Raw genomic sequence first — 21,321 nt, 5'->3', positions numbered from 1 at the left:
CACCTTGGCAGTGCCAGGATTGCTGATTGAAGTGATTGCAGAGAAGCAGTCTCCTCATCTGCAGTGTGAACAAATTCAAATTGTGAGCAATGGGAAGGTCAAACAAAATCACAAATGCATGCATAGATACTAATTATAATTCCAGTATCTCCTCCTTTGAATGTTGAAATGTACTCACTCACTCACTTTTTATTATTATTTGTAAAAATGTGTACAAATGGTTGGTTTTTTGTTCTGTTTTTATCAATAAATCTCAGCAACAAAGGACATACACCCACGTGTGTTGATTTCTCCCTAAGACGGCAAACTGAAACACTCCAAGTTTGTGACTTTTGGAGATTTATTTCCCTGGATGATTGAGAATGCATCAAGATGAAACACAAAAGGGAAGTTCACAGCTTTTAGCAGCTCCCCCACCCCCTCAATCACTCACCCCCACTCCCCTCCCTCCAGAATTCCTAGGTAACAGCCTAATTAACATATGAATGACTAGCCAATTTAGCTTCCACTTCGCTGAAGCCAAAAGCCTACCAGTCATTTGACAACTCTCTGGGTCTTATAGGTAGAAAATGTCAAATGACAGGTCTCGGAGGTGCAAGTGATATGCATCCACAGCTGTGCCACCAATTTACTCACATGGACTCTACTAACCTATCAGAAGCTTCTTCAGCTCAGAATGGAATCGTCTGCAGTTTTCTTATTAATTAACAATAAACTTAGTGTATATGTACTCCTAAATATGATGAAAGTGATAAAAAATAGACAGCTCTGTCTCTCTTTATTCTGACATTTAATTAATTCAAAATATATTTCAATACTTATTTATCCAAAACAAAACAAGTTTACTCTAAATTGATGTTGTACAGTAAAAAAAATGTTCTTCTGTTTTCCACAAAGTGTATGTAAATATCTGGTTTAAACTGTGAATATACTGCTGTGTATTGAAGTTCCTCTTGTTTTGCATAGATATACTGAACAACATACAAAGCATAATATATAAAATAACATCTACCAGAGTTTTTTCTTTGAAAGAAGCCCCTTATATCCATTCTTATATTTCAGTACATAACTGAAACCGATTTATTTAGCCGTGGAGGGTAACAACTGAAAAAATGAAATAAACACACATGTAAGCTAAGACTCTCTAAAGAAACAGCATTGTTGTTGATCGGCTTTTCATTTCGCCATTTGTTGATTCACTTGAAGAGCAAGTAACGTAATATGGGTCAAGCGATCAGTTTGATATCAATCTTTTGTGATACACCGTCATATTTACATTATTTGTACAGTACGAATGATTTGCTTTGGTACCTGGTTGAACTTTAGTTCTCCTCTGTCTGGTTGGCTGCGTTTCTCCATCAGCTCACTCACATCACAGGCTGCAGCTCCCCCCATGCGTGTCAGTGTCTGAGCTCAGATCATACCAATATTAGGAGGATTTATGCACAGTCGTAAATTCCCACAGTGTGGGCTATGTGCTTCGAATATTGTGTGACATAAATAAATAATAAAGCTAAAGACATAAATAAAGCTAAAATACAAAGGTTTGGACACCGTTTTGCATGTTTCCCTACTGTAGGGGTCTCTGCAAGCATACAGGGCTCTGAGAGGGTACAAGATGACAACTTTGGAATTCTACTAGAAACAGTTGATCATATTTGTTTGTTAAAGCTGAATTCAGGGCAAACTACGCTAAATTAGCATTTTTAGCTAACAGCTACAATAAGCATAAAAGTTACTGTATGGCTATCATTTGTTAACATGACGCTTGTTCCTATACATGTAATTCATTTATTACTAACCTGAGAGTTTATCCGCTGGTCATTCGACATGACGAATGACTTCTGAAGTCTTAATTCAGCTCAAGACGCTGTAGATTCCCATCGGTAACACTTTCGGTCCGCTAGTAAAATGTAGTTCTATTAATCTGCACTTGACTACTCTTGAACCGGAACCGGATGTAAATCCCAAAAAACTGAATTTTGGAACTGAAATTGAATTGTAGAACTGAAACTGAATGGTGAGAAGTGAATCTGAAATTAATCGAGAGCTGAATTTTTAAAGGATAAAATGCGGTTTCAAAGCCAATTAATTCGTTTTCAAAATATAAAATTAAATTTCAATTTAGTGATGATCATTTTCAATCCAATAAATTGAATTTCAAATTAGGATAATTCATATTCAGTTTTTAAAAGCATTTATTCAAGTTACAATTCAGATTCAATCTGAGCAATTCAAATTCAAATTTAACTTATTCATATTCAGTTTCTGATGGCACAGATTTCTGCCCATAGAGGCTTCATTCAAGAAACACCAGGAAGACCGAAGCTCATGGCATTGATCAAGCGGAACTCATCATCTTCACCAGCAGCTCCCTCACTGGGAAATCTTCAGCACTCCTCATCTTCATGAACACTGTGATGGAGACTTTTGGTTTGTGTAACGTCATAAATACTCGGATACTCTCCAGAGTCTCCGGACATTTACATAAAGATATTATATTCAGTCCTGTAGAAAGTTGTATATTTAAAAATATGTTATCCTCTCTGGTTACTCTGGTATAAATAACTCTGAATCACTTTATGGTAAATAACACATTATCGGCAAAAAAAACGGAAAGAATTCCAGATGACAAGTTTATAGTGACGACCTTTGACCTCCATCAGGTTTTATTTAATTGTGTCAGAGAAACTCAAATGTGCTCTTCATGCAGCTGAGTACATCAAGTGTTTAAAATGGAAGCTGTGCAGGTCTGAGATCAGCAGCTCTCTGAAACACCAAACACGGCTATGTTAATGCGGATATATAGTGACACAGTTACATGGGTAGGGATGGGTATCGTTTAGGTTTTATCCGATACCGGTGCCAAATCGGTACTTTTGAAACGGTGCCGGTGATCGAACCGGTGCTTAAAGAATGGAGAACACAAACTTTGTCCAAAAACCCCTCATGTTCAGCTGTTTTTTGTAAAAAGATAACAATGTTAGCCTTTTCTGCAGCTATGGGGCATATATGGTATCACTCTTGGCTGGAAGCAGTGCTTAAACAATGGAAAACAAACACACAAACCTTGTCCAAAAACCTCTCATGTTTAACAGTTTCCCTCTTTTTCTTTGGTCATTTTAGCCTTTTTGTCCAGGGTGAAGGGAGTATCTGCCATCAAACAAGAAGACAGCCGCATGTAGCTATGATGATGTTTGCTAGTTCACCTTACATGCATTAATGTAATAACGTGGTTAGCCTACTCAACGTAAATTACACTCGAACAACATTAAGCGACTCACGCAGAGAAGAACGGCTTCTGCTGCCATCATCATCCTCATCATTTCTGCTACACTGGCAGGGCTAGGGGCCAGGACTCTATTTTTCGGGTTTTTGGGGGATGTTGCTCCGGGTCCGATAACTGGCAACCCACCCAACGTGCACGGTGTGAGGTCTCGCAGCAAGCTATCAAATACGGCGCATTTCTCGGCTTTTAAAAAAAACGCTATGCGTCGCCAGGTGCTTCATCGGATTCGAGGTGTTACCTCCTTTGACAGTATCACAGTATCAGCTTAAAGCACTTGTTGCTGCTGAGTTTGCATATTTTGCTGTGAAGTACAGCCAGACTTTTGACCGCTTCGCCTTGGACATTTTTAATCTGTAGCTCTGCTCTAACTGAACGTACGTACCTGGCCCCGCCTACTATCCTGGGAAACGTAAAATGATTGGCTAGAAGTGTATCACAGCTCAGGAAAAAAAAGCACCGAAATAAAGCACCGAAATGTGCGCTGCTTTTCGGTCTGGTTACTACCGTTTATGTCAGAACCGGTGCCATCATGGCACCGGACACCGGTACCCATCCCTATACATGGGTGATTAATCCTTTTGACTTTTTGTCTTTGACTTTATCAACAAAACAGCTGCAGCTTTCACTGACAGCACATGTGGTACTTTAACCTTTGTACTGTTTTCATCAGTTAATTTTGCAGTTAACATGTGAACATGTTGGATGATCTGTCTGCTGTCATTGACTGGTGCTGAGGTCTGAACCTGAGGGCAGCTCCTGTAATCACAAAGAGAACAGAACCATCACAAACTGAATTATAAAGTTTATCTCTTAAATCTGAAATAAAGCTGATCCTTCTCTCCTCACACGCTCAGGATCTGAAGTTCTTCTCTTACATTTTTTCAGTTCTACAGTTTAATCCATAGTTACAGATTAATGAGGAGTTACTGAGGTACAAGCTTAAAAAAATAAATAAATAAAATTGGTGTTACTGTCTTTACACATGTGGAGACTGAAAACATACTGTTGTTTGCACATATTTAATAATCAGCTCTGCGCAGGAGCTGAATCAGAGTGCAGCCTGTTGCTTTTACAGTATAACACTTGTAATGAAAGTACAGTAACGATAATTAGTGACAGAGCAGCCCGGGACGGCAAATTTGCTCAAACTATATAAAAGGTAGTCCCACTCCACCCGGTCGAATGGCCTTCTCAGCATCAAGTGACAGTAGGGCTTCAGGTGTAATCCTTTGAGGGAAGGTCATGAATTATGCTTAAGATGCGTCTAATGTTGAAGAAAGAGTGTCTGCCCTTGATAAAGCCGGTTTGGTCTGTGGAGATGATTGTTAGTAACACGACCTCTAAGCGCTGTGATAAAATCTTTGCAAGAATTTTTGCATTGGTGTTTAGCAGTGAAATCGGCCAGTATGAGCTACATTGGAGAGGGTCTTTGTTCTTTTTAAGAATGAGTGAAAAAAACCCAGGCAGCACGGTGGCACAGTGGTTAGCACTGTTGCCTCACAGCAAGAAGGTCCTGAGTTCAATTCCACCATCAGGCCGGGGTCTTTCTGTGTGGAGTTTGCATGTTCTCCCCGTGTTTGCGTGGGTTCTCTCCGGGTACTCCGGCTTCCTCCCACCGTCCAAAGACATGCAGCTTGTGGGGATAGGTTAATTGGATAATCCAAATTGCCACTAGGTGTGAATGTGAATGTGAGTGTGAATGGTTGTCTGTCCCTGTGTGTTAGCCCTGGCGACCTGTCCAGGGTGTACCCCGCCTTTCGCCCTATGACAGCTGGGATAGGCTCCAGCGCCCCCCGCGACCCTGAAAAGGATAAGCGGAAGCGAATGGATGGATGAAAAAAACCCTTCTCTCATAGTTGGAGGGAGAGTGCCAGATGAATAGGACTCCAAAAAGACTGACAGCAGAAGTGGTGCAAGTTCGTTAGAAAATGTCATCAAAAATCCATCTGGTCCAGGGGACTTGCCACTAGGGCTGCCACAAACGATTATTTTGATAGTCGACTAGTCACCGATTATTTATGCGATTAGTCGACTAATCAGATCATCATCCACTGGACGTAAAACTACAGCTTATTGCACCAGCAGCATCTGCTCTTATATAACTATCATTAGCTTACAGCTTTAAGCTTTTAAGGTGCTAACTAAAAATGAAGACAAGATGATAGTTTATTCAATTTTAATGAAATTTGCAGATTGTTTTGGTAAAGTTTAATAAAATCCTTGCTATCTAAAATATAACAGGACACCGGAGTATATTCTCCAGCATCTCACACTTCTGATAATCAGCTGTCTGCTTGACGTTTATTCAGCTGTGTAAAAACTATAACTTTAATCTCAGACAAACCGATTTACTCAGGAACAAATAAAATACTAAAAAAAAAAAAAAGCCAAACAACAACATTTTTAATTTATCTAAGTGACTCATATATATTTAACCTGAGTCGCGAAAGACGGCGGTGGGTTTGAAAACAATTTGCCGGGAGTCCGGTGTTCTCACGGCGCTAGTGACCTAGCCCCCGGCTAGCTATCGAGCTAGTGGGTAACAGACGTCTCCGAAAACGTCGGAGCGCTTTTGAAAATATGTGGTGTCCTGATAAACTGAGCAGATATTTGAGGTTTACACAGCTACATTCTCGCCTGAAAATATGTTAAACGTTTATTTTGTGACCCAGAAAGAATAATAAGAGTAATATTAAAACTAACTAGCTACCGCCATTGTTGGAAACTAAGCTGGGCCGCGCTATGAATTCTGGGACACAGCTGCTTCTTCTTCTTCGGGGTTTAACGGCAGCTGGCATCCTTGTACATGCAGTGCTGCCATCTTCTGTTTCAGTCCGTTATTACACTCTTAAATCCTGCTACTTATTCCTGCGTCTTTTGCGATCTTACAAAGCTTCAAACGACACGTCGACTATTAAGTCAGTCGTCGACGATTTTGATAGTCGACGTAATCGTGACTAGTCGACAAATCGTGGCAGCCCTACTTGCCACTTTGCATTCCACCAATCGCCATCATAACCTCCTGGATAGAGAGGTCCCTTTCGAGTTCAGTAACCAGTTTCGGGTCAACTGTGGTTATACTGAGGTAACTAAGGAAACTGTCCATAGCAGACTCATCTTGGCGTGATTCTGCGGTATATAAATAAGAGTAAAATTGATGGAAGCAGGAGTTGATTTCTGCGTGGTCTGTATGCTTTAGGCCCTGTTCATCAGCTATTTCAGAGATGAACTGTTTGGATGACTTTTGACGTATTTGATGTGCTAAGACACTGCCAATTCCCTCCTCATAGAAAGTACGTCTAGACTTTAGGATAGGTTGCTCCACTTGCTGTATTGAAATAAGATCAAATTTCATTTTGAGGGTCTGACGTTCTTTAAGGGTGCTTTCCGATGGTGAGTGACTGTAGTTTATATCTAACCACAAAATATCATATAATAGCTGTTTCAAGTGCTCAGTGTCAGCTTTTTTTCTTGCTACTGAAAATGAGATAATTTGACCCCGAAGATAGGCTTTCAGTGACTCCCATATGACTGAAATAGACATCCCAGGGGTCTGGTTTTGTTCAAGAAAGTCTCTAATCTCAGATTTTCTAAAATTCATGAATGCTTCATTAGAGAGTAAAAGAGGATTAAAACTCCAGGGGCAGTATATGCGATTGGCACCAGGGATGTGCATTCTCATCACTAGGGGAGCATGGTCTGAAATAACAATAGATTGATAATTGCAAGTTTCAACCAGTGGAAGAGCACGTTTATCAATAAAAGAAAAAAATCTATCCGAGAGAATGTTTTGTGGACAGGAGAGTAGTAGCAGTATGCCCTTGATGAAAGGTTATGAAAACGCCAAAAGGCAACAACGCCGTGGGATTGGAAAAAGCATGTAATAATTTCTGTGGGTTTTGATTTAGGAGTATCCTTATTAGACCATCGGTCTAGGCTAGAAAGCACAGCTAAGATGAGATTGTATGTTATCATATCTGCAATTTCTGAGAGTAAATTGACAAAGAAGTTTTCATCATCCCAGTTTGGAGCATAAATGCTGGCTAAAATTAGTCTGAGTCCATAAAGTTGGCCAGCAACAATAATATAACGGCCCACGGGATCAAATAAAATGCTTGATACAGCAAAAGGGATGCTTTTACCAATAAGGATATCCAATCCTCTTCAGAGTTAAAGTTGGAATGGAATGTGTGGCCAACCCAACCATTCTTCAGTCTATGTTGGTCTGCTCTCATGTTCCTTAAGTACATCTACCCTGTTGAACTTCATCCATCCATTCACGTCCGCTTAATGGATGAACTTATTATGGGAAATAAATATTTAAATAAAAACAAGCTGCTGATTATTTCACATTTTACTTGTGAGCAACGGCACATTTAAATCTTACAAATATAGTTATTTGGCTTATATCGTGATAGATATCGTTATCGCCTGGAATGAAAAAAAATATCGTGATATGAAAAAATCTTATATCGCCCAGCTCTACTGTGCACCAAACCCTGTGTCTTGCGAAGCCTCATCATCTGCGACTGGCTAGAAACAATTCAGTCAGGAGGGGAACTTCACCCGGCAGTTTCACTTGGTAAGATGCCGTTTTTCACGTACACCATTGCCTTCTCTGGATCCAGAAACTCCTTACTCTCGCCCCTAAAAGATATACACAGTCTCTCTGGAAACATTATTCCGTAGCGGACATCTTGACGCCCTCGAAGCAGATTCCTCACGTCCTTAAAAGCAGAGCAAGCTTTGGCAATGCTCGCGGTGTAATCAGGAAAGATGGCCACAGGGTTCCCCTTGTGTTGCACCGCTCCCGGGCCTGCCGTAGCACATTGACGCAGTCTTGGTAGTAATGGAGTTTGGCGATGATAACTCGAGGTTTCCCGTTAGATCTTCTGGGAGCAAGGTCTCTATGTGAGCGGTCCACCAGGATTTCTTCATCCAGTTACAGAACATCTTTCAATAGACTAGAAACTGAGCTGGTCGAGCTGGAACCAGCATCCTCCGCAACACCCACAATATGAATATTGCACCTCCGCATTCTTGACTCCATATCTCCATTCTTTTCTTTTAAGCAAACCAGCTCAGTCTGTAATCCTGCAGCCGTCTCTTGGAGGCTGACAACCTTCTCCGACCATAATGATAAACCCTCTTTCAGGTCGCTAGTAGCGGACTTGACGTTGTTAATTTCTGAGCGGACTGCTGCTGTGTTGTTAGCAATCTCCGTCTTAACTTCTCTTAATTTGTACTTGAGGTAGTCGAAATCCTCTGCAAGCGGACTTGTCAGTACTTACCTGATAATCGTGGAGATATCATCTTTAAGAGAGGACAGGATGTCCGATTTCAGACCTTCATACTCCATTGCGTTTCCTGACTGCGAGCTAGGCGACAAGCTAGGCGACGAGCTCCCACTTGCTTAAGTATAAGTATGCTGGCCCCTCGGGTTTAGATGCCCTTCCGGTTGTAACCACTGGTCCGTTTTTCCCCGTCGGTCACAGGTGTTAGGGGGAGTGATAGTTCGTTTAAATTATCCTTTAAAAGGGGCTTGGAATTGTTAAAATATAAGCTAGACAGGCGTGAGCCCAGTTCAACATGCCTAACTCCATTGTCGGCTCAGTAGTGCCCCCGAAGTCGGAGTACTTCAACACCTCCTGAATGAAGTCTTCGGCTGCTCTCCTCGGTGTCTGTTCACAGTTTATTGTGATCACGTTGAGAGAAGGTTGAGAGGGTGTTTGGAAAAAAACACCTACTAATCATTAGCTCGGCATGCTGGGAGAAGTTGATGGTTTGCTCGCTTGTTCAATTATTTCCATCTTACTTTGACTGCAGATGTAACCAGACATATTCCAGCAGGATTTGTAAAAAGCGTTTTAACAGACACACAAAGCTGGAAAAGTCTTCATAGTCTTTTTTCTTTAGGTCACGAGCAGTTGTCTAAGCATTTCACTGCATATCGTACTGTGTATGACTGTGTATGTGACAAATAAAATTTGAATTTGATTTGAATTTGGTGAACCTCTCGGCTTGTGATTGGGAGCGTATGCTTCCGTCTACGATGACATTTGTACGTGCTGCTGAACCCTTTAAGGTTTAAGATTTAGGGCAGTGCTGCTGTCTGTTCACCTTGTTGACTCTTGAAACCGACGCCTTTGCTCTCGAACTGCATTTGTCTTTTGGGAGACATTGATTGTCCTCGAAGCTTGTTCTTTAGTGTAAGATATACATGGGGATGAAGCTGAATAATATTCAACCAAAACACAGGCTCGGTGTGGTTCCAATTATGTTAATCTATCATTTTGCTCTGGCTGCTATGCCATGGTGGACATTGATCCAGTTCCGTAGTAACCTGTAATAACAGACTGAGACACTTATAATATCATTTTCATCACTGCTCAATAACACTTTCCCTCTCTTATTCTTCTATCCATATTTTAACACATCTCTTTCCATCACTTCTTACAGACACACACAAACACACTTCTCTTTACTGCATTCCTCAGTTTCTACACACTTCATACTCCATGTTTTCTGTTCCATATTTCTGAAAGAGGAAAAAAAAAATCATGCAATCAAAACCTGGATCCCGGCCGTACTGCTGAGCTCAGTGCTATAGTAAAGTGAGAAAGTGATATTTCTATAACTAATGTGATATGATTAAATATGTGATTAATACATGAGAAGAAAAATCTGCCTCCACAACACCTACAGGCCAGTAGACACTCTTTCATTGATGAGGATGTACACATCCTGGACAGGGAGGAACGCAAGTTTGAGCGTGGCGTCAAGGAGGCCATCTACATGAGAAGGGAAAGACCATCTCTGAATCGCGGAGGGGGACTAAGGGGACATCTTTTGCCATCTTACAATGCTGTGATTGCAGCCATTCCCCAACTCTCTGTGAATGGTACTCATGGCCATTGATCAGTGGTCTTTGATCCGTGGTCATGAGAATTTACATAATTATGATGAAGGAACTGACCTACCAGCCCATTGTTCCTTCAGTGGTTCTAGTTACTGTTTATAAGATTGGGGAAACCTGCAGTCAGCTGAGACTGAAGAAGTCACTTGGATGAGTGACGAAACGTTTCTCCCACTGAAAACGCTACGTCCAGATGAACAGAATCAACTTTTTGAGATTTACTTACCTGAATGATTGAGCATGCATCGAGAAGAATTTAGAATGGATTACCTTGCTGAATCCTTTTAGACAAGGGACTTAGGACTTACTATCTAATTGTGTCCCACATAGATGATGTTCTCCAGTGCCCACTGTAATGTGGAGAAGCTCACTTTACGATTTTTTGATCAGTAACAAGACAGAACCAGACGTGGAAGCTGCGGGATGCTGGACGGGCTCAGCTGAACCTCTAGCTGTCATGGCAGGATGCTGGATGGGCTCGGCTGAACATCCAGCTGGCGTGGCAGGGCGAGCAGGTGCGAAAACCTCTGGCTGAGGCATGGCAGGTGACGGCATGGCAACCACAGACGGCAGGGCGGGCTCTCCAGAGCACTCAGCAGGAACTGATGGCGGAGCGGGAGCTGTGAAGTGCTGGGGTGGTTCGCCTGAACCCCCAGCAGACACTAGAAGAGTCTACACAAACTGCTCAATGACCCCCATGGAAGCAGCAACAGGCTCTTCGGGAGGTCCAGAGCAAAGTTAGTCCTCCAAATCAGCCTCTGGATAACCTGGCCTGGGTCTCAGTCCCACAGGGGCTTTGCTGAGCCTCATGGCTAGCATCTCCAGTGAAAACAGTCTTGAAGCCTGACTTCTTAGAAGCATGGGTCGTGGCATGATCAATACACAGAGATGCTAGATAATTGTGCAAAGGGATAAGATGTTCTGTGGAAGACTTGGGCAGTAACTTGTCAGTCTTAGTCCTTTCATGAACATGAACAGTCTCTTCATAACCGGGCCAATGAACTGGCAAATCTGTATTGATTTTAGCTTCCTCCTTAGAAAAAACACGCGGCACACAGTCACCCACCTCATGCTGCTGTAAGCCGCGGTGATGACGTGGACACCGCCTCCTCCTGGAAGCCACGGTTGTGGAAGTTGGCGCTGTCATGGCTGAGGCGAATGTGGTGCTAGAAGCACTGAAAATATGTTAAAAGTTTATTTTGTGACCCAGAAAGATTAGTATGAGTAATTTTAAAACTGGAGTTTGGCTGGGCCGCGCTATGAATTCTGGGATATGGTAGTAATTTGGACAGCCTTCGGCACGTCGCTGTGACGTAATCGGTCTACAAATGCGGCCTCAGGAGGATGCAGCCCATGAATTTGGACATGTCCAGAGTATAATCGCAGCCTTTGCGGTTAGAAAATTGCACTTGATCATGTCGCGATATTATCGCAAATGCGATATATCGTTCAGCCCTACTAGACGGCCAACACGTTAACGAGCTAACTGCGCTAACACACCAGTTCCCACCCATGTAATTGAGCATTGCATGGCACATCCAACATACTGTTTTACTTTAGTCCATGACTCGCTTACCTTCAGGGTCATACGTCACATGAAAACCAAAATAATTCCAAACGCCAGATCTGAATGAGGTTGGGGGAGGTGCCCTGCGCTCTTCCTTCTGTCTATGCTGTCTGTCTTGAGCGCTCAGTGGATCTGTGCTCGACAGTGCAGCCTAGGCGGAGTAGTCGAACGCAGATTCACTGAGCGCTCCACACAGACAGCATCGTCAGAAGGAAAGTTGATAAAATAAATTACAAATGTTGTATTGTTCGATACATATGCGTACCGAACCGAAAGCACTGTATGGAACGGTTCAATATCGATACGAATATCGTTGCACCCCTAATATATATACTTTTTGTGTCCCAGCTGAGTAACAGGAAGAGAAGAGTCTGGTGGTGCAGCAGAGGAACAATTTCAGCCATTTGGACTCAGCTCAGCCACTACAGAGGAAACAATGACTCCAACACAAATGGTGAGAAGAACATCACAGTTACACTGTTATTGAAACTGTGTGTACAGCTGGTCGGTTTTTAAAAGCCTGTTATCTTTATCTTTTCCATCCTGGGCTCCTCCATATGTACAGAATCTACATTCACAACCAAAAACCACAGAAGTTGCAAGAAAATACAAAGATCTTATTTTCTCTACACACATTGAAACAACAATATCATCAGTTGAACTAAAAAAAATTTTCTGAAGTAAAAGAGATTCTTTGATGATCAATATTTCTTCAATAGTGTCAGTTTGTACAACTCTCATTGTAGCACATCATTGTAATGTGATACTATCACCAGAAGGTGGTGGTAACACACCAACAATGTGGTTTTTTTTGACATGTCTGATTCCACCAATTTCAGTTTGTTCCATGATTGAATTTTACTCACTGCCTGTGTTTGTATCTCTGTCACTGCAGGACCAACATGGAGCAAGAAGTCAGCGCTCTCAGGAGGCCGACAAACCTCACAGAAGAAAGGGGGAGAAAACCTACAGCTGTGATGAGTGTGGGAAGGAGTTTACCCTGGCTGGACACTTAAAACGACACCAAATCATCCACAGTGGAGTTAAAGCGTACAGTTGTGACTTGTGTGGAAAGTCTTTTACCCTGGCTCAAACCTTAAAAACACACCAACTCACGCACAGTGGAGTTAAACCTTACAGCTGTGAGTTTTGTGGAAAGTCGTTTACCCTGGCTCAAACCTTAAAAACACACCAACTCACTCACAGTGGAGTTAAACCTTACAGCTGTGAGTTTTGTGGAAAGTCTTTTACCCTTGCTGGAAACTTAAAAACTCACCAACTCATCCACAGTGGATTTAAAGCGTACAACTGTGACTTGTGTGGAAAGTCTTTCACCAAGGCTGGAGACTTAAAAAGACATCAAACCATTCACACTGGAGTTAAACCTTACAGCTGTGGGTTGTGTGGAAAGTCTTTTACCCTGGCTAAAACCTTAAAAACACACCAACTCATCCACAATGGAGTTAAACCTTACAGCTGTGAGTTTTGTGGAAAGTCTTTTACCCTGGCTAAAACCTTAAAAACACACCAACTCATCCACAATGGAGTTAAACCTTACAGCTGTGAGTTTTGTGGAAAGTCTTTTACCCGGGCTGATAGCCTAAAAACACACCAAGTCATCCACAGTGCAGTTAAAGCACACAGCTGTGAGTCATGTGGTAAGGCTTTTGCTCAAAATAGCAGTTTACAGAGGCATCTAGTTACCCACTCTGGAATTAAGGCGTACAATTGTGACTTGTGTGGAAAGTCTTTTACCCTGGCTGGAGACTTAAAAAAACACCAACTCATCCACAGTGGAGTTAAACCTTACAGCTGTTACTTGTGTGGAAAGTCTTTTACCCTGGCTGGACACTTAAAAACTCACCAACTCATCCACAGTGGAGTTAAAGCGTACAGTTGTGACTTGTGTGGAAAGTCTTTTACCCTGGCTCATAGCCTAAAAACACACCAAGTCATCCACAGTGGAGTTAAACCTTACAGCTGTGAGTTGTGTGGAAAGTCTTTTACCCAGGCTGGAGACTTAAAAAGACACCAAATCATCCACAGTGGATTTAAACCTTATAGCTGTGACTTGTGTGGAAAGTCTTTTACCCAGGCTGGAGACTTAAAAAGACACCAAATCATTCACAGTGGAGTTAAACCTTACAGCTGTGAGTTTTGTGGAAAGTCTTTTACCAAGGCTGGAAACTTAAAAAGACACCAAATCATTCACAGTGGAGTTAAACCTTACAGCTGTGAGTTGTGTGGAAAGTCTTTTACCCAGACTCAAAGCCTAAAAACACACCAACTCATCCACAGTGGAGTTAAACCTTACAGCTGCGAGTTATGTGGAAAGTCTTTTACCCAGGCTGGAGACTTAAAAAGACACCAAATCATCCACAGTGGAGTTAAACCTTACAGCTGTGACTTGTGTGGAAAGTCTTTCACCCAGGCAGGAGACTTAAAAAGACACCAAATCATTCACAGTGGAGTTAAACCTTACAGCTGTGAGTTGTGTGGAAAGTCTTTTACCAAGGCTGGAGACTTAAAAAGACACCACACCATTCACAGTGGAGTTAAAACTTACAGCTGTGACTTGTGTGGAAAGTCTTTTACCCAGGCTCAAACCTTAAAAACACACAAACTCATCCACAGTGGAGTTAAACCTTACAGCTGTGAGTTTTGTGGAAAGTCTTTTACCCTGGCTGGAGGCCTAAAAAAACACCAACTAATCCACAGTGGATTTAAAGCACACAGTTTTGAGTTGTGTGGTAAGGCTTTTGCTCAAAATGGCGACTTACAGAGGCATCTAGTTACCCACTCTGGAATTAAGGCGTACAGCTGCGACTTTTGTGGAAAAAGTTTCAGTGACAAACAGTACCGAAATAATCACCTACGGATTCACACTGGAAATGATGTTTCCTGCTGTGATCAGTGTGGGAAACTGTTTGCAACCGATGCACAATTACGACGACACATGTTTAGCCACACTGAGGAGAGACCTTATAAATGTGACCTGTGTGAGAAGACTTTTAAAGCTCCACATCAGCTGAAAAAACACCAACAGATCCACACAAGAAAGTAACTCTACAAGTGCAGTTACTGTGAGGTATGTATTTAGTTTTTTATCTTGTAATTTTAACCTGATTGTTTGGAACAAGTCTGATCAGTAAACTTATGGAGTTATACTGAATGAACTGTTTTGAAAAATGAAGACTCATTTTCACTCAGTAAGCTGAGTGTTGTAATTAGAGCTGGGCGATAGAACGATAACGATATGTATCGCGATATAACTTTTACTCGATAGAGAAATTAAGCTATCGCGATAGACCTCGCCGCTCTCGTCCTCTTAAAAAAAAAAAAAAAAAGGTCAGCCAATCTAAATTAAGTAGCGCAGAGCCAAACCAATCACAGCCGCAGCGTCACCTCGCGTGACTTGTTACGTACAGCACAAGTGCCAAGCCGCACGTGGGTTTGTTTGGGAAGCAGCCAGCGGAGGAAATGAGTGTGCCGACTAGAAAAATCAACCGAGCGTGACCGAAGAGAAAACAGATGATGGTTCCAATGCCGGAGAGATTGTCGAACGGAAGAGCCATAGAAGTTCCGTAGTGTGAAGGTATTTCGGCTATTTCAAGTCTGACAAAAAACAGAGTAGCATGCACTGTAAATTGTGCCGAAAGCAAGTCTGGAAATACAATAAACTGGTGCATGCGTCACACTGTGCGCCACGTTATTGTTTCGGTGAAATGAATTTCTACAAGACTGTTTCTGTTAATTGTACTCTCTGCAGTGTTTAAATGCTTACATATATACACACAGTTACTGTCAGTCCACACATACGACTCGGTTCTGCTTCTATGCCCCAGCTTTGTTTACTTTTTCCCACCGAGGCTTCTAGACTTCTGATTGGCCAACATTTCTGCACGGTTAGGAATCTAGCGCCACCTGCTGCTTTGGCATGTTCATAGCAGCGTTTTCCTTCATTTCTGCCTTTATGTGTGGACGGGATTATTTTTTAAAACGGAAACGGAAAATCTCCGTTTTCAAAAATACCCGTGTACGTGTGGACGTAGCCTCAGTCTCTGACTGGAAGCGCTAATTCGTCATTCGGCTTTTGTCAGACTAAAGTAACTGTTAAAACTGTTTGAAAAGCTCAGCTATACAACAAGGAGAGATTGAGAATTTCCTTTTAGTTCTCAGTTTATTTGATATTGACAAAAGTTAATTAGTTTTGTCTGTTCTTCTGTAAAACAAACTAAGATTTATTTTTAGAATTAATATTTTGTTTCTAAGTGGAATTGACAATTTAGTAGTCTGTTTCGTTTGTTCTGTTTTGAAACTTAAACGCTTTAGCGGCTGCCTTTTGTGTAGTTTGCAATATTTGCCTTTATTTATCTGAAAAAGTCTCATGTTCCTTAAGTACATCTACCCTGTTGAACTTATTATGGGAAATAAATATTTAAATAAAAACAAGCTGCTGATTATTTCACATTTTACTTGTGAGCAACAGCACATTTAAATCTTACAAATATAGTTATTTGGCTTATATCGTGATAGATATCGTTATCGCCTGAAATGAAAAAAACATATCGTGATATGAAAAAATCTCATATCGCCCAGCTCTAGTTGTAATGTAATATTAGATTATTCTGTTATTATATGTTACCTTATATATGTAATCAAAGTAGTTGAATTAGAATACTGCTGTAGATCACATTATACCCTTTAATATAGAGTGTGTGAGCTGTATGTAGTTTAGTTCTCATTATACTTTTGAGTTAACAGAACATATTCACATATTAGTTCATTAGATAAATGTGCATCACTCTGTATCCTTGATCTGCTGGGAATGTGTTACACTGTTTTCTTGACATGCTTAATTGTTGAATCATGAAGAGAAGGTTGTAAGCAGGAGACTCTGTGTCTAAAGACAGGGGAGATAGACAGACCACATTCCACACCCCCACCTTACAGAAAGCAGAGAAACAACTGCCGAGGTCATAACTTAGGCGCTGTAACAGAGAAAAAATGTGATGTTTTGGCTTTTACGACTAGCTGGGGGCCACTAGAGACTATAAAAAGCTGAGCAACCCGTCACCATTTTGAGACATGTGCCTGACCCTCTGGTAGCATCTCTCCCGTCCGGACGTTGTAATGCTCTGACTGTTGAATTGTATGGAAATAAATGATTGTTGATTGAGCATTTATACACCGAGTATTGTCCCTCCTTCAGCCCAAAGATTCAAAGAATTGGGAGAATTCAACAGTAAACATTAAAATATAATTGGACGTTGGCAGAGATGCTCTTTATTTCAGGCAACGTTCAGGATAAAATTGTTGAAGGAATTCCCCGACTTACAACGTCTTTGTTTAGAAGTGGAGCGACGCACATGGATCCATTTCTCAACCCTGTCGTCACTGTGGTGGTGGGAAAGAGTTTCTCTGTGATCTTTGTGGAAAAACTTCCAATCATCAACGGGACCTAAATCCACATCAACGTAGCCACACTGGAGACAAAGTGAACTACTGCAAAGAATGTGGGAGAGGCTTCCACACACCAAGTACATTAAAAATACATGAACTCTTCCACAGTGTGGTCAAAAAGCACATCTGTGACCAGTGTGGGTCATCCTTCACCACTGGAAATAAGTTCAATGAAAAAGCATAAGGGAATCCACACGGGAGAGACACCATACAAGTGCAGACACTGTGACAAAAGCTGGTCACAATCAGGTCATAGTAGAGCTGGGCGATAGAACGATAACAATATGTATCGCGATATAACTTTTACTCGATAGAGAAATTAAACTATCGCGATAGACCTCGCCGCTCTTGTCCTCTTAAAAAAAAAAAAAAAAAAGGTCAGCCAATCCAAATTAAGTAGCGCAGAGCCGAACCAATCACAGCCGCAGCGTCACGTCGCGTGACTTGTTACGTACAGCACAAGTGCCGAGCCAAGCGGGTAATGGAGGAAATGAGTGTGCCAACTAGAAAAATCAACCGAGCGTGACCGAAGGTTACCGAAGAGAAAACAGATGATGGTTCCAATGCCGGAGAGATTGTCGAACGGAAGAGCCATAGAAGTTCCGTAGTATGAAGGTATTTCGGCTATTTCAAGTCTGACAAAAAACAGAGTAGCGTGCACTGTAAATTGTGCCGAAAGCAAGTCTGGAAATACAATAAACTGGTGCATGCGTCACACTGTGCGCCACGTTATTGTTTCGGTGAAATGAATTTCTACCAAATTTGTGTAAAGTTGCAAATAGAAATTTCCAGTTAACTCTGTCAAATGCTTTTTCTGCGTCTAAAGAGAATATTGTAGTTTCTAGGTTTTTACTGTATGAGTAGTCTATCAAATTAAGTAATCTACGTGTATTTGTTGATGAGTGCCTACCTTTTATGAAACCAGTTTGGTCAGGATGAATTAAGAGGGGGGTTATTTTCTCCAGTCTCTTTGAGAGAGCTTTGCAGATTATTTTAAGGTCTACATTTATAAGGGATATTGGACGATAGCTTGAGGGATATACAGGGTCTTTGCCTGGTTTTAGCAGGAGATTAATGTTTGCAGAATTCATATTTGATGGAAGTCTGCCCTTTTCTTTAATTTCCAACAACGTTCTGTAGAAAACTGGTGCTAGAATCGACCAGAATTCTTTGTAGAATTCTGCAGGAAAGCCATCTGGACCTGGAGCCTTATTATTGTGCATACTTATCAGGGCTTCCTGGAGTTCACCTGGTGTCAGTGGTGAATCCAGTGCCATTGCTTGAGTGTCCAATAATTTTGGAAGAGTTATGTTGTCCAAAAACTGATCAATTTCTTTTTTAGATGGGTTTATTTGTGGTGAATACAACGTTTTATAGAAATCCCTGAAAATGTTGTTTTGGATCCTCTTTCATAAACTGGTTAAAAATATTATATAATTCCCCAACAGCTTGTGTTAGAACAAATGACCAGACATCCTCCAGCTTCTGTCTCTTGAGGGGCACCAGGCAGGGATGCCCACTCTCCCCTTCACTATTTGCAATTTTTATTGAACCACTAGCAGCAGCAATTAGACAGAATTCAGTAATTAAGGGCATAAAATGCAAGAACGTGGAACATAAAATCAGCCTTTATGCGGATGATGTGTTACTCTTTCTCCAAAATTCACAAACCAATATCTCTGGGGTGATTGAATTGATAAACTCTTTTGCAAGAATATCAGATTACTCAATTAACTGGTCAAAATCTACAGTCCTACCGATTAATTGCTCCTTCCATAATTCCTCTTCTACACCACTGCAATCGGGAAATATAAAATATTTAGGTATAAATGTTTCTCCCAAGCTTGCAGATCTAACTAAATTAAACCATATCCCACTTTTAAAGAAGGTAGAAGATGATCTGGCTAGATGGAAATGTCTACCCATATCACTCATGGGAAGGGTTGCCGCTATAAAAATGATGGTCTTACCAAAAATAAATTATTTATTCTCAATGATCCCAACTAAACCGCCACAAGATTGGTTCAGATCTCTAGATTCATGTATGTCCAAATTCCTTTGGAAAAATAAACCCCCACGTATAAGCTTAAAAACACTACAAAAGACCAAGGATAAAGGAGGACTAGAACTGCCTAACTTTCAGCACTACTTCTTAGCCAACAGTCTTCAGTTTATCTCAGGATGGCTAAAACACACCCTCTTAGATGAACCTTGGCTAGATGTAGAACAAGCACTCTGCAATAATCTAGAGATCTCAGACCTACCATTTATCAGCTCAAACATCCAACGACATGAATGCTTTAAAAGCATCAACATCAGCTCTTCTCTGACAGCATGGTGGGAGTTTCTAAAATTGACGGCGTCTTCATTAATCCCATGCAAACGTACACCTGTCTGGAACAACCCTGACATATTACAAAACAATAATATGATAAACTTTTCAGATTGGAGTGATAAAGGAATCAAATATTTAGAACATATACTAGAAGGAACAGAATTTATTTCATTTGACGGACTAGTTACACAATATGGGATCAACAAGAAAAGATTTTTAGAATATCAACAAATTAAATCCATAGTAAAAAAGAAATTTAAACCGGGTCAAGTTGAACTACAAACACCACCAAGTGTGGTTCAATTTCTTACTCTTAAACCCCCCAAATTACTATCCAAAATATACAGAATGCTTTCTAAAGCAGATGAATCAATATCACTTCCTATTGCAAAATGGGAAGCGGATTTATCAGTTAACTTAGACCTAAACTTCTGGTCTCAGATTTGCTTAAAAACCTTTCATCTAATTAGAAATCCCAGTCTTCAATTAATTCAATACAAAATATTACATAGAGTGCACTATACAGGTCATCGGATGTTCAAGATGGGCTTTACGTCTACCAACAACTGCTCACACTGCCAAACCAATTCACCGGACAATTATATCCACGCTCTTTGGTTCTGTCCACCAGTTCAGAAGTTTTGGCGCGAGATATGTGAAGACTTATCGAAGTGTCTGAAATGTAACATTCCAACTTCCCCCTTAGTGTGTTTGTTGGGCAGCTTAGATAATGTCACTTCAGAAAAGAATATCGCCCATATGGTTTTCACTGCCCTATGCATAGCCAAGAAAACAGTCCTCATGAACTGGAAAAATAAAAATAATCTTAATTCTAACCAATATAGAAATTATCTATTAGATTACATTAGTCTTGATACAGCCTCTGCCACCACATCAGATCAATTGCTCTGGGCTCCTTTGATCAGCTCCATCACCTAGTGGGGGTGGGGGGTCATAGTTTGGTCCCGCCTTCACTGTTGTGATTGGTGTGGGGGTAGGGACAGGCTTAGGGCGTTGGGGGGTTCCCCGGAGGCATCTTCCTTGGGGGGCTCAACCCGGGGTAGCAGTCATGTCCGGTTGGGGGCTCTGTTGGCTCTCCGGTGACTGTTTCCTCGCGGCTGCGTGCAGCGGGGCTAGGGGAGGGTCTGTGCTGACGGACGTGGGTTACTGACCTGGTAGCCTGGCTGCCCCTGGGTGGGTCCGGGATGGGCGTGAGGTTCTGGGGGCGCTCCGTCTCTGGGCTGGGACCCGGACCGGGCCTCGGGGGCTTGGGTCCTGGTTGGTGTGTTGCCGGGGTTGTGGGCGGGTGGGTGAATGGGGGCCCAGCCCTGGAGCAGGGTGCCGCCGGTGCGTCGAGCCACCTGGGGGGCTCTTCAACTGGTGGGGGAGATTGTCACATCTTGCAGGAGCTTTCCTCTCCTCAGGAGCTGCCTCTGCAGGAGGGGGAGATACAGGAGAGGTGGAGGAAGATCTCAGCCTGGGTGTTTATTGTCTTATGTAGTCTGGAAGATGAGTGGATGGTGGGGTGGGTGCAGTTTTCTCTGTGGTGGGGTTGGGTGGACTGTCCCGGGCTCTGTGGGGCCGGGCGGCGCTGCTGCACTGGGCCCGGTCTGGATGGGCCTGGGCCCCCTTTCCCTGGCGGGTCGCGGAGTATGGGGGTGCCTACTGGGGTCAGCGGGGGAGCTGGCCCCAGGGAGGGGTCACTTGCCCCTCCCTTCCTTCCCTCCCCATCTCCAGCTGCCTCCCTCTTC

General features: G+C 42.0%; 2 protein-coding genes across 2 annotated transcripts in view; both read left to right on the top strand.

The window, feature by feature from the left end:
* LOC146712974 (butyrophilin-like protein 2) overlaps nucleotides 1-21,321 on the top strand; it is a 285,791-nt gene that overhangs the window by 194,214 nt on the left and 70,256 nt on the right. The window lies entirely within an intron of this gene.
* LOC146712977 (uncharacterized) overlaps nucleotides 1-21,321 on the top strand; it is a 55,718-nt gene that overhangs the window by 22,765 nt on the left and 11,632 nt on the right. Inside the window, exons 2-3 of the mRNA XM_085446035.1 lie at nucleotides 12,121-12,226; nucleotides 12,668-14,860. Coding sequence (XP_085302161.1) covers nucleotides 12,209-12,226; nucleotides 12,668-14,836 — 2,187 coding nt within the window. The 5' untranslated portion in view covers nucleotides 12,121-12,208 and the 3' untranslated portion in view covers nucleotides 14,837-14,860. The remainder of the gene's footprint in view (nucleotides 1-12,120; nucleotides 12,227-12,667; nucleotides 14,861-21,321) is intronic.

The sequence above is a fragment of the Copadichromis virginalis genome, linkage group LG3 (genome assembly GCF_057382275.1).
Source record: "Copadichromis virginalis isolate Kocher_CV1m ecotype Utaka linkage group LG3, C_Virginalis_male_GT1.1, whole genome shotgun sequence".
Taxonomy (NCBI): Eukaryota; Metazoa; Chordata; class Actinopteri; order Cichliformes; family Cichlidae; genus Copadichromis; species Copadichromis virginalis.
This window is presented reverse-complemented; position numbering and strand designations above follow the sequence as displayed.